At 48.7% G+C, this 18,268-nt stretch overlaps 1 protein-coding gene across 1 annotated transcript; it reads right to left on the bottom strand.

The window, feature by feature from the left end:
* Positions 1-16,969: 16,969 nt before the first annotated feature.
* On the bottom strand, positions 16,970-18,246 carry LOC308572426 (histone H3.2). The gene has a single exon (XM_081168456.1). The coding sequence runs from the start codon at positions 17,517-17,519 to the stop codon at positions 17,109-17,111; it is 411 nt and encodes a 136-aa protein (XP_081024582.1). The 5' UTR covers positions 17,520-18,246; the 3' UTR covers positions 16,970-17,108.
* Positions 18,247-18,268: the final 22 nt, after the last annotated feature.

The raw sequence follows: 18,268 nt of genomic DNA, 5'->3' as shown, positions 1-18,268 counted from the left end.
ATCAGTCCAAATTCACTTTCAAATTACACATCATGTCCAGGGGCACAACATCCACCACAGAAATCACGGATCCATGGCTTCCTGGCCATACCATGGCCCAAAAAAGTGGTTTTCAAGAACAGATCCTCATGGATCCTCACACTTTCTGCATTGGACCAACCCAAACTCACTGTCAAATCACACATCATAGCCAGGGGAACAACCTACACCACAAAAAACTCAGATCCACGCCTGCCTGACCATGCCCTGGCCCAAAAACGTGGTTCCGAAGCATGGATCCTCATGAATCCTTATGATTTTTGCACTAGATCAACCCAAAGTCACCATCAGATCAAACATCATGGCCATGGGCACAGCATCCACCACAAAAATCACGGATCCACGGCTTCCTGGCGAAACCGTGGCCCAAAAACGTGGTTTTCAAGAACGGATCTTCATGGATCCTCATGCTTTTTGCATCGGGCCACCCCAAACTCACCATCAAATCACACATCATGTCCAGGGGCACAGCCTGCACCACAAGAAACTCGGATCCACGGCTTCCTGGCCACTCCATGCCCAAAAACGTGGTTCCGAAGCACGGATCCTCATGGATCCTCACTCGTTTTGCATTGGGCCAACCCAAACTCACTGTCAAATCACACATCATTCCCAGGGTCACAGCCTGCACCACAGAAAACTCGGATCCACGGCTCCCTGGTCACTCCATGGCCCCAAAACGTGGTTTTGAAGCACGGATCCTCATGGATCCTCACGCTTTTTGCATTGGGCCACCCCAAACTCACCGTCAAATCACACATCATTCCCAGGGGCACAGCCTACACCACAAAAAACTCGGATCCACGGCTTCCTGGCCACTCCATGGCCCAAAAACGTGGTTCCGAAGCACGGATCCTCATGGATCCTCACGCTTTTTGCATTGGGCCACCCCAAACTCACCGTCAAATCACACATCATTCCCAGGGGCACAGCTAACACCACAAAAAACTCGGATCCACGGCTTCCTGGCCACTCCATGGCCCAAAAACGTGGTTTTGAAGCACGGATCCTCATGGATCCTGGCTCCTTTTGCATTGGGCCAACCCAAACTCACTGTCAAATCACACATCATGTCCAGGGGCACTGCCTGCACCACAAAAAACTCGGATCCACGGCTTCCTGGCCACTCCATGGCCCAAAAACGTGGTTCCGAAGCACGGATCCTCATGGATCCTCACGCTTTTTGCATTGGGCCACCCCAAACTCACCGTCAAATCACACATCATGTCCAGGGGCACAGCCTGCACCACAAGAAACTCGGATCCACGGCTTCCTGGCCACTCCAAGGCCCAAAAACGTGGTTTTGAAGCACGGATCCTCATGGATCCTCACTCTTTTTGCATTGGGCCAACCCAAACTCACTGTCAAATCACACATCATGTCCAGGGGCAGCGCCTGCACCACAGAAAACTCGGATCCACGGCTTCCTGGCCACTCCATGGCCCAAAAATGTGGTTTTGAAGCACGGATCCTCATGCATCCTCACGCTTTTTGCATTGGGCCACCCCAAACTCACCGTCAAATCACACATCATTCCCAGGGGCACAGCTAACACCACAAAAAACTCGGATCCACGGCTTCCTGGCCACTCCATGGCCCAAAAACGTGGTTTTGAAGCACGGATCCTCATGGATCCTGGCTCCTTTTGCATTGGGCCAACCCAAACTCACCGTCAAATCACACATCATGTCCAGGGGCACTGCCTGCACCACAAAAAACTCGGATCCACGGCTTCCTGGCCACTCCATGGCCCAAAAACGTGGTTCCGAAGCACGGATCCTCATGGATCCTCACGCTTTTTGCATTGGGCCACCCCAAATTCACCGTCAAATCACACATCATTCCCAGGGGCACAGCCTACACCACAAAAAACTCGGATCCACGGCTTCCTGGCCACTCCATGGCCCAAAAACGTGGTTTCGAAGCACGGATCCTCATGGATCCTCACTCGTTTTGCATTGGGCCAACCCAAACTCACTGTCAAATCACACATCATTCCCAGGGTCACAGCCTGCACCACAGAAAACTCGGATCCACGGCTTCCTGGTCACTCCATGGCCCCAAAACGTGGTTTTGAAGCACGGATCCTCATGGATCCTCACGCTTTTTGCATTGGGCCACCCCAAACTCACCGTCAAATCACACATCATTCCCAGGGGCACAGCCTGCACCACAAAAAACTTGGATCCACTGCTTCCTGGCCACTCCATGGCCTAAAAATGTGGTTTTGAAGCACGGATCCTCATGGATCCTCACGCTTTTTGCATTGGGCCAACCCAAACTCACTGTCAAATCACACGTCATAGCCAGGAGCAGAGCCTGCACCATAAAAATTATGGCTCCACGGCTTCCTGGCAGCGCCATGGCCCAAAAAGGTAGTTTTGAAGCACGGATCCTCAAGGATCCTCACTCTTTTCGCATTGGGGCTCCCCAAACTCACCATCAAATCACACATCATAGCCACGGGCACAACTCACAAATCATGAGTTGCACTACAAAAATCACAAAAATCCCCTTACCTGCACTGTTAATGTCACCACTGCAATATTATTATTAGAGCCGATAGGAGAATATATGACTACCGTATTTTTCGCTCTATAGGACAACTTTTTACCCTCCAAAAATTAAGGGGAAATGTGTGTGCGTCCTATGGTGTGAATGCAGGCTCCTTGGCTTCAGCGATAGCAACACGAAGCCTCCGAAGCGCAGAGGGAGCGCTCCCTCCACGCTCCAGAGGCTACGCGTTGCTTTCGCTGAAGCCTGGAGAGCGAGAGGGGTCGTTGCGCACCGACCCTTCTCGCTGTCCAGGCTTCAGGGATAGCCGCCTGAAGCCTTTGGAGCACAGCGCAAGTTCCTGCTGATCTCCGAAGGCTTGTGGTAAGCCGCCTGAAGCCTGGAGAACGAGAGGGGTCGGTGCACACCGATCCCTCTTGCTCTCCAGGCTTTGCTTCTCTGGAGAGGCACTGCACAATGTTTCCTCTCTGCGCAGCGCCCCTTCAGTGAAGCTGGAGGAGAAATGGAAGGGGCTCCGTTTCTCATCCCGCTTCGCTGAAGGGGCGCTGAGCGGAGAGGGGGAGATTTTTTTTTTCCTTGTTCTCCCCCTCCTATGGTTCGGTGCGTCCTATAGAGTGAAAAATACGGTATATATTGTACCAAGATATGGTTCATCTTCAACAACAGATCAAATACATGCCAAAGTATTAAAGAGGAGAAAAAATATGAAACTGCTTACATACTGTCAACTAATATCCAGATTCAAGAAAGACTGTATGGCAAACATACAGTGAAAATCAGTGAAAAGATAGAATCTGAGTCCATCATAACAGAGTTCTACCTTCTGGGTAAAATTTATAAACTATTACTCAAATATGACACCAAGCCCGAACAAGCAAAACCTTATATGACAAAATGGATGCAAAAATTTTAAGAGCAGTTCACAGTAGAACAGTGAGAACAATTATGAATAAAGGAATAAAATTTACTGCAAATTAAGCCCTAAAACAAAATTGGTACAGTGGAACCTCGGGTTGCAGACATAACCCATGACTGAAGCACGTCCGCAACCCACAGCATTCGCATCCTGAAGCGCCACGTCTGCACAGGCACTGGTGCAATTTGGCGCTTCTGCGCATATGAAAGACCCAGTTCTCTGAGTGCATGTTCTGGAAGCTGGGCAATAGGGGCAGTACAGGATTCCTTTTGGTGTACTGACCTCCCCGCTGCACCAAGGATTCCCTGCCCGAGCTGCTTCAGGTCATCGCGGATGTTCTCCTGGAGATACCTAGTTTGGTTGTCCTAGGGGATTTTAACATCCATGCCAACATGACCTTACAAGGGGCTGCTTGGGACTTCGTGGAAAGCATGGCCTCCATGGGGCTGTCCCTGAATAAGTTTGGCCCAACTCATAGTCACGGACATGCCTTAGACCTAGTGTTCACCAATAGTGACATGGGTGATATGACACTAGGTAAAAGTGAAACAAAAGAAGTGCCATGGTCAGATCACTTCCTGGTGCAACTGGACTTCTCCGTGACCCTTCTCCTCTGCAGGGAGGTGGGACCAATGCGGATGGTCTGCCCCCGCCACTTAATGAATCCAAATGGTTTCCAGAGAGTGGTAGGGCATGCTTTATCCCATGTTGATGGCCTTTCAGCTGATTCCCTGATGGCCCGCTGGAATGTGGAGTTAACCAGGGCTATTGACTGTCTGGCTCCGAAGCGCCCTCTCCGATTGCATGGAGCCCGGACAGCCCCGTGGTTTTCTTTGGAGCTGCGGGTGAGGAAACAATCGCTGAGACGGCTCGAGTGCCAGTGGCAGAAAACTCATTCTGAATCAGACCGGACACAGGTTAGAGCTCAATGTCGAGCCTACCAAGTGGCGATAGCAATGGCGAAGAAGACTTTCTTCACCGCCTCTATAGCATCTACAGAAAATAGTAGCAGGAGACTCTTTCAGGTGGTTTGCAATTTAATGGAACCACCTTTACCACCGGGGCCTTGTAAAGACCCCAAGACCTCCTGCAACGATTTTTCAAATTTTTATGCAGATAAAGTTGCTCATATTCGGAAGGAGGTAGACACCACCATGGGAGCAGGGTCGGGGCGAGAGAGTGCTAGAGCCCTGTCTGGTCAAGTTGCATGGAATCAATTTCAATCCGTTACCCCCGAGAATGTGGACAGGCTGCTTGGATGCGTGAAACCAACCACCTGTCTCCTTGATCCTTGCCCATCCTGGCTAATAAAAGCAAGCCGGGAAGGGCTGGGCAATGGGCTCTGCGGGGTGGTGAATGCTTCCCTCTGTGAGGGGGCATTCCCAGACCAGCTGAAAGAGGCGGTCATTAAACCACTTCTTAAAAAAACATCTTCAGACCCGGCCAGTATGGCCAACTATCGCCCAGCCTCAAATCTTCCATTCTTGGGCAAGGTGGTGGGTGGGTGGTTGCTGAACAACTCCAGGCACGCCTGGAGGATGCAGACCATTTGGATCCCTTCCAGTCGGGATTCAGGTCTCCTCATGGGACTGAAACTGCCTTGGTCGCGACAATCGATCATAACATCCTTCTGGACCGTCTAGAGGAGCTGGGAGCTGAGGGCACTGTTATACAGTGGTTCTGCTCCTTCCTCCTGGGCTGTGTCCAGAAAGTTGTGGTGGGGGATGAGTGTTCAGACTTACTTGTGGGGTGCCTCGGGGTTCCGTCCTCCCCTCCATGCTTTTTAACATCTACAGGAAGCTGCTGGGAGAGATCATCAGGGGGTTTGGGCTTGGTGTCCATCAATATGCGGATGATACCCAACTCTACCTCTCTTTCAACTCAGAACCAGTGAAGGTGGTGAAGGTCCTGTGTGAGTGCTTGGAGGCGGTTGGAGGATGGATGGCAGCTAGTGGATTGAGGTTGAATCCTGACAATAATGAAGTTCTGTTCTTGGGGGACAGGGGGTGGGCTGGTGTGAAGGACTCCCTGGTCCAGAATGGGGTAACTGTGCCCCTGAAGGGCCAGGTGCACAGCCTGGGAGTCATTTGGGACTCACAGCTGTCCATGGACGCACAGGTCAATTCTGTATCCAGGGCAGCTGTCTACCAGCTCCATCTGGTACGCAGGCTGAGACCCTACCTGCCCGGAGACTGCCTCACTAGAGTGGTGCATGCTCTTGTTATCTTCCGCTTGGACTACTGCAATGTCCTCTACGTGGGGCTACCTTTGAAGGTGACCCAGAAACTACAACTAATCCAGAACGCAGCAGCTAGTCTGGTGACTGGGAGTGGCCACCAAGACCATATAACACATGTCCTGAAAGACTTACATTGGCTCCCAGTACATTTCTGAGCACAATTCAAAGTGTTGGTGCTGACCTTTAAAGCCCTAAACGGCCTTGATGCAGTATACCTGAAGGAGCATCTCCACGTCCATCATTCTGCCCAGACACTGATGTCCAGCACCAAGGGCCTTCTGGTGGTTCCCTCACTGTGAGAAGCAAAGTGACAAGGAACCAGGCAGAGGGCCTTCTTGGTTGTGGCGCCCACCCTGTGGAATGTCCTCCCATTAGATGTCAAAGAGATAAACAACTACCTGACATTTAGAAGACATCTGACGACAGCCCTGTTTAGGGACGTTTTTAATGTGTGACTTTTTAATGTATTTTTATTTCATTTTTTGGGAAGCCACCCAGAGTGGCTGGGGAAACCCAGCCAGATGGGCAGGGTACAAATATATTTGTAGTAGTAGTAGTAGTAGTATTAGTACTTTGTAGGATTTGATAATCTTTATAGGTCTTTTAAATTTCTAATCTATCTATCTATCTATCTATCTATCTATCTATCTATCCCCTCCCCCGTTTCCCTTTCTGTACTTCCTTATCCTTATAAAATTGAATATATATATATTTTTAAAATTTACGGCTCCACAGTTTTCTGGGTCGCCCCATATTCATTACCCAACCACCTATGCTGCTCATGGCCAGATCACTTTGGGGCACTGCCATGCTGTAAAAAGATTCTCATGAAGCACAGATCCCCATGGATCCTTAGGTTTTTTTATGTTTGGTCAGCCTGAAATACACTATCAAACCACACATGATGTATATGACCACAGAACGAACCACAAAAACCACAGAGCACAGCCAAGGAACAAACACTATATTAAATACTTTAATCCTCATGGATCGGCATGATTGTTAAATGGACTCCACCAAATTATATTGTAATGACCGAAATACAAACGCTATCTGAAATGGTTCTGCATTAGCAAGAACATTGAAATAAAATGACATTCATATTCATAGCTTCCACTGTGAAGAACTGCACCTGGAAATTTTTGACACTGCTAAACCTCAAGAATGTCCAAGGCAGAGATTGTGATGATCTTACCTGTGAATGTAAATTATCAAACCAACTAGATGGAGACCACCAAAGTAACCATGAAAAACAATCACCTGTCTTGCGTCAATTCAGCTACAAATGGTTTTGGGACAAAAGTTGGTTGCTTTGCAGGGGTAGTAATTATAAATGGAGGTTTAACTGCAAGTTTTTTTGAGAACAGATTTTGTCAGTGCAAACTTTGAAATAGGGGGTTTCCAACGTGGTGCCCATGGGAATCATGTTGCCTGCTGACAGCTTTCCTGGAGTCCACCACGTGTTTTTAGAAAAAGAACAGGATTAGTGGTGAATTGTGCCCAGCATGACTTCAGATTGTTCATAGTACATTTGATTGACTACAGGGGCATATGAAGGGGCAGCGGGGTGATGGTGCCCCAGGGTGCCATGCTGGGGGGAGAGTGACAGTAAGGTCGCTGTACTGGCTGCCGCTCTTGCGGCAACTGTACAGGCAGCCCCTCTCGCAGCGACCGTATGGGCCATACGGGCAGCTGCTCTCGCGGCGACTGTACAGGCTGCTGCTCGCGTAGCGTCCGTACAGGCAGCTCCTCTCACGGTGGCCGTACAGGCTGTATGGGCAGCCGCTCTCCTGGCGACCATACGGGCAGCCATGCATGCACAGTCCAAACAGGACATCATCCAGGACTTGTTACCATATTATAGCTGCCACAAAATCTATCGGCATGCCACCAGAACCAGGGAAGCCTTGCCAGTCGCAGCTCACACAGTTGAAGTGAAATAAAAGACAGAAGAGTAGATCGGGAAGAAAGTTCCCCAGACTGCAGGAAAAGATAACAGTAGCTCCAGCAGCTGATTCAGTGCAGGCTGCTGAGGGGTTTGACTCCTTAAGATCACCAACTGACTATGAGACACCTGGAAAGCACTCAGCCTCAGATGACCTCCACTCCAAAAGGTGGGAAAGAGGATTTGACAGTGACCGATATTGATTATTTTGATAGCAGCCCCATATTCTCAACACAAAGTGAGAAGTGTTTGTACAAATCACTGATTTGTACATCAGTTCCCCCATGGCACAACTGTACCTTCCCCACACTCAGTCTACAAACCATGGGACTTTGGTTCAGTTGGCAACATCTGTGTGTATGACTATGACATAAACACACTGAAAGGATCAAACTGGATAAATGATCGCATAATAGATGCCTTTCTTGCCTCCAGGGTGATCATGGCCAAAGAGCTAGGTCACAATGGAACAATTTTCCCACTTACCGTACTTGCCACTTCATGCAGATATGTCAAAGATTGCCAGTGCAAGCTCTGAAGAACTGTTTGAGATTTGGAGTGCTAAAGAAAGATGTTTTGATTATTCCAGTAAATGACAGAGAAGTCCACTGGAAACTGATAGTAATCATTTTTAAAAGGAAGACCATGCTCTATCTAGATTCCAAACATGGATTGAACCACTCTGTGACTGATGCAATAACATCCTTCTTAGCATGTCTGTATGAGATGGATTCAAAATATCCCTATAGTTTTGCGGCTGATCATTTTTTGCACCAACTGATATACCCAGGCAAGGTACCGTAATTCCAGTGACTACAGTCCTTTCACATGTACCATTGCCCATCTGATTGCTTCTGCTGCCCAATTACAGTTCATACAAAAGGATATGGCTGCCATTAGACCCTGGATTGCAAAAGAAATAATACAGTACTGTGGGAAAACCTATTTTGAAGGACAAGACAAATATTTCCAAGTGGAAATTGATGCTGTTCCTCCCAAGAAGAGACAAATCTTGAACGAGAGTTACATTACTGTGTCTCGATCATGCCCAGAGGGATGGAAGGATACACTAACCTATTGCTCAGATATCCTTGTTTGAAGGCTGCTGGTCACTATGTTTCTTGAAGGAAGGGTGCAGGAGGCCCAGTGGTGACCTAACTATGGCTTCCTGTGAAGGAAACTGCAAGGACTGGTACCACTGCTTTCGCATAGGCATTGATTCAAAAGATCTTCCAGAGGTTTTTGTGTGTCCAGACTGTCAATCCACTGTGGCCAAATAGATTTTGAAACTGCGAACTGTCATATTCCACAGGTTGGTATAATACAGCAAAATCCAAACATATAGTTTTCATCATCATGGCAGGGATGGTCCTTTTCCATAGAATTCTTATTTACGGAGTTAGTTTTTATATCCTGCTTTTCTCTACTTGAAGGAGTCTCAAAGTGGCTAAAAATCTCCTTTCCCTTCCACCCCCACAACAGACACCTTGTGAGGTAGGTGGGGCTGAGAGAGTTCAGAGAGAAGTGTGACTAGCCCAAGGTTACCCAGCGAACCCAGCTCACCAGATTAGAGTCCACCGCTCTTAACCACTACACCACAGAAACTTCTCTCTTAAAACTCTGGAGCAAGCTGTTCAGTTCAGCCTCATAGTGATACTGATTTGTGGAGGGAAGGTTGGTGATGAGCAAGATCTGTTCCCATTTCCCAACACAGAGACCATAGAGCAGTTTCTTTTGGGGGCTGAACCTGCAGAGTGTTTCTGTTCAGAATTTCCGTGGCAGAAATTGGCTAAGTGCCTTTATAAACATTCAGCTTCTCAAATTGGAGGTGGAGGGCAGAGAAGGTGCTAGTCCTTACCTCCCTCCTCCCAGCCTATCATTGCCCAATGGGCTGAATTTCAGGGCTTTTGCATGCAAAGGGCAAGCTTGTTCTTTACTTGTTTAGATCTTTAAACTTGGAAACAGATATTTGGCTCCATGACCACAATGACCAAAAGGGTCAGCTTCTAGAGGACTGGAAAGATCATGATTGTACTTCCCCTACCCTCAGCCCTAAACCCGTTGAGTATTTTTTGTTATGAGACTGAGTGTTTGGGGCTGATGCTGTAGCATTCTTGTCTGGGGGCTTGATGGAAAAACAGAAAAGTGACCCTCACCTAACTCTCCAATGCCCTTCAACAAGAATGCTGTAGGAAATATTGCTAAGCCCAAAGGGAGGCAAGAATTTGCTTCAGCTCACCTTGTTAATGGCAGAGCAAAAGCTATGCGTGTGTCATTCTCAACCAGTCTACTTTCAGGACTGATTTTAGAACCCTCTTATATCAGGCCACATGGTCACTGGAGGTGGCCCCATCATGCAAACATGACTATCCACACAGGGACCATCTATTTTTGTTTTTTTCCCTGATACTGGATTTTAAGTTACAGTTACCGGTACATCTTTTAAAACAGCTGTCAGTATATCACACTGTATTCCACTTGCCTTCCAAAGGAACACGTGGCTCTCCCCACATAGCGGGTTAGGTTGAGACTGCTGATCCAAAGTAATCAGTAATTTTTACGGTAATTACAATCCTGCTTTCCCTTGTACCAGCTTACCTTGACTTCAGTAAGGCCTTTGAAAAGGTCCCCCATGATATTATTGCAAAACAACTAGTAATATGTGGGCTAGACAAAGCTACTGTTAGGTGGATTTGTAATTGGTTGATGGGCTGAACCCAAAGAGTGCTCATCAGTGGCTCACCTTCATCCTGGAAAAAAATGACTACTGGGGTTCCACAAGGTTCTGTCCTGGGCCTGGTGCTATTCAATATTTTTATAAATGATTTGGATGATGGAATAGAGGGTGTGCTAATCAAATTTGCAAATGACTGCAAACTGGGAGGGGTTGCTAATACACCAGAGGACAGGGTCAGAATTCAAAATGACCTGAATAGCCTAGAGAGCTGGGCCAAAACCAACAATATGGAGTTCAATAGGGAGAAATGTAAGGTACTGCACCTGGATAGAAAAAATGAAATGCACAGGTGGGGGACACTTGGCTTGACAACAGTACCTGTGAAAGGGATCTGGGAGTCTTAGTCGACCACAAGCTGAATATGAGTCAACAGTGTGATGTGGCAGCTAAGAATGCCAATGCAATTCTGGGCTGCATCAATAGGAGTATAGTGTCTAGATCAAGTGAAGGAATGCTACCACACTATTCTGGTTGGTTGGTCAGACCACACCTGAAATACTGTGTCCAGTTGAAGAAGGATATTGTCAAGTTGGAGCATGTCCAGAGGAGGGTGACCAAAATGTAAAAGGTCTGGAATTCAAGCCCTATGAGGAGAGACTTAGGGAGCTGGATTTGTTTAATCTAGAGAAGAGAAGATTAAGGAGTGATATGATAGCCATGTTTAAATATTTGATGGGATGTCATGTTGAAGAGGGAGCAAGCTTGTTTTCTGCTGTTCTAGTGACTAGGATGCAGAATAATGGATTCAAACTATAGGAAAAGAGATTCCACCTGGGCGTGGTAATCCAGTCAGGGGAAAAGGGAGGCATACTATGTTTAGGGCACCGTTTCCAGCCCCTTCCCCTTTTCGGGGTGAGCATAGTGGATCCTAAAAAGGGCTGCTCAGTCATGGATACAGCTGCTGAGCTGCTCAACGGCCTCATTCCTTAAGTCAGAACGACTGACCGCCCATGTGTCGGTTTATGACTAGGGGCTTCACATTCCTACCACAGTAGACATTTAGTGATGGCCATGGGGGGAGGGTTTGGGGGGTTGGATTTGGTTTTTGGAAGACGCCTGTGCGTGAATTTGTTTTATGTGTGTAGATTAGTGCACGCTGACCAACACACAGTAGGGCTCTGTTCTGATGGCATGAGTAGTCACGACGAACTGGTGGATCCTATCTGCTGCAGCCTTCATCCGCCTTCAGAGCCGTTGTAACACACTGCTTGTTATCACCCGCCTGTTCTGCCGTTGAGGACTTCTTGGATCATTCTTTGTCTAACTCCTTCCCTGTTATGTACTAAGCTTGGATCCTAGAACAATAGGCAAGTAGGATCCTAGAATGCATAACTGATTGGCTTGCAGGAAAAGACCATTCAGGCTCCAGGAGGGAAGCAGAATCAGCTAGTCAGACGGGACTCATTGTGTAAATAATGTATATAAAAGCCTGAGGTTTTGGGGGGAATTCAATCACTGTTTTACAAGCTGCAATAAAGAGCATGAAATCACTACAGGACTCTGAGCATATTTAATTTTCTTTGACCTTACCACCTTGGGTGACCCTGCTGGGAGTACGAGATTCCCAATGGCTTCACTCACAAGGGTCATAGGAATGTGCAAGCCCACTCACCATGACAAGTGAGAGAACTGAGATAGATTGCACTGAGCCCTGGTTCTCATTAGACAAAGCGTTCCACCAAAAAGGCTCTGGCTCTGGTTGAGGACAGCTGGATATGTTTTGGGCCAGGGACCACCAGTAGGTTGCTGTTAGATGAGCGTCACACTCATGGGGGGTGTATTGGAAGATAATTCCCACAGATAAGAAAGGTCACAGACTGTTTAGGGCTTTAAAGATTAGCACCAAAACATTGAACCTGATTCGATACTCCACCTGGAGCCAATTCAGCTGATGAACAACCAACTGAATGTGGGCTCTCCACAAAGTCCAAGTAAGAACTCATGCATCTGCATTTTAGACCATTTGGAGTTTCTGGAGCAGTCTCAAGGGTAGCCCTGCATATCTATCTCTCTCACTCACTCTCTCTCTATCACATTTATACCCTGCACTCCCGGCTCAGGTGTACAGCAAGTTAAAGTAGTCTAGTCTGCAGGTGACTACTGCATGGATCACCATGGCTAGGTTGGAAAAGGACAGGTACGGTACCAATCTCCTAACCTGACATAGATTCAAAAATTCCAGTTTGGCTACATTTGTGACCAATGCCTCCATAGAGACAGAAGCATCCAGGATCACACCGGGACTCCTGATAGCGGCTACAGGTGACTATTCCGCCCCATTAAGAGCTGGGAGCTGGCAAACCAAACTGAAATTATTCTGGCCCAGCCATTGGACGCCCATCTTTAATGGACAGAGATTCAGCCGACTCCGTTTCCTCCATCCCTGCACACCCACCTAAAAATTGGCCAATATATCCAGGGTAGCATCTGGCAGTAGATCCATGATGTTTGTGGTCAGATCTGTGGTTATGTACAAGATATTTGAATAAAGGGTGAATTTGGGGTTCCCCAATGCAAAAAGTGTGATGATCCATGAGGATCCGTGCTTCAAAACCACGTTTTTGAGCCATGGAGTGGCCAGGAAGCTGTGGATCCGTGTTTTTTGTGGTGCAGGCTGTGCCCCTGGACATGATGTGTGATTTAACGGTGTGTTTGGGTTGGCCCAATGCGAAAAGCGTGAGGATCCATGAGGATCCGTGCTTCAAAACCACGTTTTTGGGCCTTGGAGTGGCCAGGAAGCTGTGGATCCGTGTTTTTTGTGGTGCAGGCTGTGCCCATGGCCATGATGTGTGATTTGACGGTGAGTTTGGGTTGGCCAATGGAAAATGCGTGAGGATCCATAAGGATCCATGCTTTGAAATCACGTTTTTGGGCCACGGTATGGCCAGGAACCCGCGGATCCGAGTTTTTTGTGGTGCAAGCTGTGTCCCATGGCATGAAGTGTGATTTGACAGTAATTTAGGGGTGGCCCAGTGCAAAAAGTGTGAGGATCCACGAGGATCCGTGCTTCAAAACTACATTTTTTGGCTACGGTGTCGCCAGGAAGCCATGGATCCGTGACTTTTGTGGTGCAGGTTGTGCCCCTGGCCATGATGTGTGATTTGATGGTGAGTTTGGGCTGATCTAGTGCAAAAAGCGTGAGAATCAATGAGGATCCGTGCTTCAAAACCATGTTTTTGGTCCACGGTGTTGCCAGGAAGCCGTGGATCCGAGTTTTTTGTTGTGCAGGCTGTGCCCCTTGGTATGATATGTGATTTGACAGTGAGTTTGGGTTGGCCCAATGCAAAAAGCATGAGGATCCATGAGGATCCGTGCTTCAAAACCACGTTTTTGGGCCATGGTGTTGCCAGGAAGCCGTGGATCTCGGTTTTTGTGGTGCAGGCTGTGCCCCTTGGTATGATATGTGATTTGACAGTGGGTTTGGTTTGGCCCAATGCAAAAAGCGTGAGGATCCATGAGGATCCGTGCTTCAAAACCACGTTTTTGGGCCACGGTATGGCCAGGAAGCCGTGGATCCTATTTTTTTGTGGTGCAAGTTGTATCCCTGGCCATGATGTGTGATTTGACGGTGAATTTGGGCTGATCTAGTGCAAAAAGCGTGAGGATCCATGAGGATCCGTGCTTCAAAACCACATTTTTGGGCCACAGTATGACCAGGAAGCCATGGATCCATGATTTTTGTGGTGCAGGCTGTGCCCCTGGACATGATGTGTGATTTAACGGTGTGTTTGGGTTGGCCCAATGCGAAAAGTGTGAGGATCCATGAGGATCCGTGCTTCAAAACCACGTTTTTGGGCAGTGGTATGAACAGGAAGCTGTAGATCCTAGATTTCTTTGGTGCAAGTTGTATCCCTGGACATGATGTGTGATTTGACAGTGAGTTTGGGCTGGCCCAATGCAAAAAGTGTGAGGATCCATGAGGATCCGTGGTTCGGAACCACGTTTTTGGGCATGGAGTGGCCAGGAAGCCGTGGATCCATGATTTTTGTGGTGGATGCTGTGCCCCTGGCCATGAAGTTTGATCTGATGATGACTTTGGGCTGATCTTGTGCAAAAATCATGAAGATCCATGGGAATCCATGCTTCAAAACCACGTTTTTGGGCCACGGTATGGCCAGGCAGGCATGCATCCGAGTTTTTTGTGGTGGATGTTGTGCCCCTGGCCATGATATGTGATTTGACAGGGAGTTTGGGTTGGCCCAATGCAAAAAGCATGAGGATCCATGAGGATCCGTGCTTCAAAACCACGTTTTTGGGCCACGGTATGGTCAGGAAGCCGTGGATCCGAGTTTTCTGTGGTGCAGGCTGTGCCCCTGGGAATGATGTGTGATTTGACGGTGAGTTTGGGGTGGCCCAATGCAAAAAGCGTGAGGATCCATGAGGATCCGTGCTTCGGAACCACGTTTTTGGGCCATGGAGTGGCCAGGAAGCCGTGGATCCGAGTTTTCTGTGGTGCAGGCGCTGCCCCTGGACATGATGTGTGATTTGACAGTGAGTTTGGGTTGGCCCAATGCAAAAAGCGTGAGGATCCATGAGGATCCGTGCTTCAAAACCACGTTTTTGGGCCACGGTATGGCCAGGAAGCCGTGGATCCGTGATTTTTGTGGTGCAGGCTGTGCCCCTGGACATGATGTGTGATTTGATGGTGAGTTTGGGGTGGCCCAATGCAAAAAGCGTGAGGATCCATGAGGATCCGTGCTTCGGAACCACGTTTTTGGGACTTGGAGTGGCCAGGAAGCCGTGGATCCGAGTTTTCTGTGGTGCAGGCTCTGCCCCAGGACATGATGTGTGATTTGACGTTGAGTTTGGGTTGGCCCAATGCAAAAAGCGTGAGGATCCATGAGGATCCGTGCTTCAAAACCACGTTTTTGGGCCACGGTATGGTCAGGAAGCCGTGGATCCTAGATTTCTTTGGTGCAAGTTGTATCCCTGGACATGATGTGTGATTTGACGGTGAGTTTGGGGTGGCCCGATGCAAAAAGCGTGAGGATCCATGAGGATCCGTGCTTCAAAACCACGTTTTTGGGCCTTGGAGTGGCCAGGAAGAGGTGGATCCGTGATTTTTGTGGTGCAGGCTGTGCCCCTGGACATGATGTGTGATTTGATGGTGAGTTTGGGGTGGCCCAATGCAAAAAGAGTGAGGATCCATGAGGATCCGTGCTTCAAAACCACGTTTTTGGGCCACGGTATGGTCAGGAAGCCGTGGATCCGTGACTTTTGTGGTGCAGGCTGTGCCCCTGGACATGATGTGTGATTTGATGGTGAGTTTCGGGTGGCCCAATGCAAAAAGCGTGCGGATCCATGAGGATCCGTGCTTCGGAACCACGTTTTTTGGCCTTGGAGTGGCCAGGAAGCCGTGGATCCGAGTTTTCTGTGGTGCAGGCTCTGCCCCAGGACATGATGTGTGATTTGATGTTGAGTTTGGGTTGGCCCAATGCAAAAAGCGTGAGGATCCATGAGGATCCGTGCTTCAAAACCACGTTTTTGGGCCACGGTATGGTCAGTAAGCCGTGGATCCATGATTTCTGTGGTGCAGGCTCTGCCCCTGGGAATGATGTGTGATTTGACGGTGAGTTTGGGGTGGCCCAATGCAAAAAGCGTGAGGATCCATGAGGATCCGTGCTTCGGAACCACGTTTTTGGGCCATGGAGTGGCCAGGAAGCCGTGGATCCGAGTTTTTTGTGGTGTAGGCTGTGCCCCTGGGAATGATGTGTGATTTGACGGTGAGTTTGGGGTGGCCCGATGCAAAAAGCATGAGGATCCATGAGGATCCGTGCTTCAAAACCACGTTTTTGGGCCACGGTATGGTCAGGAAGCCGTGGATCCGTGATTTTTGTGGTGCAGGCTGTGCCCCTGGACATGATGTGTGATTTGATGGTGAGTTTGGGGTGGCCCGATGCAAAAAGCGTGAGGATCCATGAAGATCCGTTCTTGAAAACCACGTTTTTGGGCCACGGTTTCGCCAGGAAGTCGTGGATCTGTGATTTTTGTGTTGCATGCTGTGCCCATGGCCATGATGTTTGATTTGATGGTGACTTTGGGCTGATCTAGTGCAAAAATCATGAGGATTCATGAGGATCCGTGCTTCGGAACCACGTTTTTGGGCCAGGGCGTGGCCAGGCAGGTGTGGATCCGAGTTTTTTGTGGTGTAGGCTGTGCCCCTTACTATGATATGTGATTTGACGGTGAGTTTGGGTTGGCCCGATGCAGAAAGCGTGTGGATCCATGAAGATCCGTTCTTGAAAACCACGTTTTTGGGCCACGGTTTCGCCAGGAAGCCGTGGATCTGTGATTTTTGTGGTGGATGCTGTGCCCATGGCCATGATCTTTGATCTGATGGTGACTTTGGGCTGATCTAGTGGAAAAATCATGAGGATCCATGAGGATCCGTGTTTTTTAACCATGTTTTTGCGCCCCTGCGCCCCCCCGAAACAGTGGATGCGTGATTTTTTTGATGCTTTCTACAGAGTAAGACATGGTCTACAATATCATGGTGGTTTTATTTAATTTGAATGAAAAAATCATATGAATTCATGAGGATCCGTGTAGATCCGCCTTTTACCTTTTTCCCAGTTGTGCTAAACATTAGCAACTTTACTTGGGTTCATAGAAACGGAAGCGAGTCCCAGCTCTTCCGGAGGAGAATGTGGTGGCTCTCAAAAGAGCCTTTGGGGTAATGAGGGGGTGCAAGGGTGGCTACGAGGTAGCAGGTGCTGCCTCACGCTCTTTCTCCACGGATGCGCCTGGCGAGCTGGATGTCTTTGGGCATGATGGTCACCCGCTTGGCGTGGATGGCGCACAGGTTCGTGTCTTCGAACAGACCCACCAGGTAAGCCTCGCTCGCCTCCTGCAGAGCCATCACCGCAGAGCTCTGGAAACGAAGGTCCGTCTTGAAGTCCTGCGCGATCTCGCGCACCAGACGCTGGAAGGGCAGCTTGCGGATCAGAAGCTCCGTAGACTTCTGGTAGCGACGGATCTCGCGCAGCGCCACCGTGCCCGGCCGGTAGCGGTGAGGCTTCTTCACGCCCCCCGTGGCCGGAGCGCTTTTACGCGCAGCCTTCGTGGCCAGCTGCTTGCGCGGCGCTTTGCCACCGGTGGATTTGCGGGCGGTCTGCTTGGTCCGAGCCATTCTCTCGCCAGCAGCAAATAAGGAGGACGAAGCAATACAGGTCTAAGACTGAAATGAATGAGCAAGCAGATCCGAATCCCGGATATTTATAGCAACCTCCTCTTGACCTGATTGGCTGAAACAGCCATGATACATATTTTTCAAGTTGCCGGGCTATACCATGATTGGACAAAAGCTGCTCCTCTTCCATTCGTCAGAGCTTTCTCGTCATTCCTTCTCATTGGAGCCAATGATACTTGGTTTCCATGATCTCGTTTCTGTAGCGAAAAAGCATCAGAAGATTGAGCGGCTCTGAGCTTTCTGTAACTTGTAACACTTAGGGAACAGGTCGTGAGATCCACATTATGTATCTTTTTAAGCGAGGCTTCCTCGGACTGCTGTGGTGGTGAATATTAATTAAAGAGGGGCTTTGTGGCTTCTCCTAGTTAGGAAAGAACGATTAAGGAACATTCGAGCATTTTGGCATCCGTGTGTCTGGATAGAGGAGCGCGCCTCCGGGGGTGTCGGCGTCGGATGTCACACTGAAGTGAGCGCTGGGAAAAGAAAGCAGTTAATACTAGAACGGCATTTTAATAAATCATTTCCTCGACTCGGCTAGTATTTAAAGCGGGCGATTAAAGTGGCACCAACCGATTTCTTGCCTCGCCACTTCAGCCTCGGTATTACTCCTGGGGCTGATACCCACTTACCGGGTGGTACGTAAAAAAATGCCCCTCTTAAAAGCAAAATGCAGAAGAACAATTTTCCTG

This window comes from Podarcis bocagei (assembly GCF_964188305.1).
Source record: "Podarcis bocagei genome assembly, chromosome: 13".
NCBI classification, from domain to species: Eukaryota; Metazoa; Chordata; class Lepidosauria; order Squamata; family Lacertidae; genus Podarcis; species Podarcis bocagei.
This window is presented reverse-complemented; position numbering and strand designations above follow the sequence as displayed.

What these genes read in the sequence shown, in the direction of transcription:
- LOC308572426 (XM_081168456.1), bottom strand. Translation starts at nt 17,519, where the DNA reads ATGGCTCGGACCAAGCAGACCGCCCGCAAATCCACCGGTGGCAAAGCG.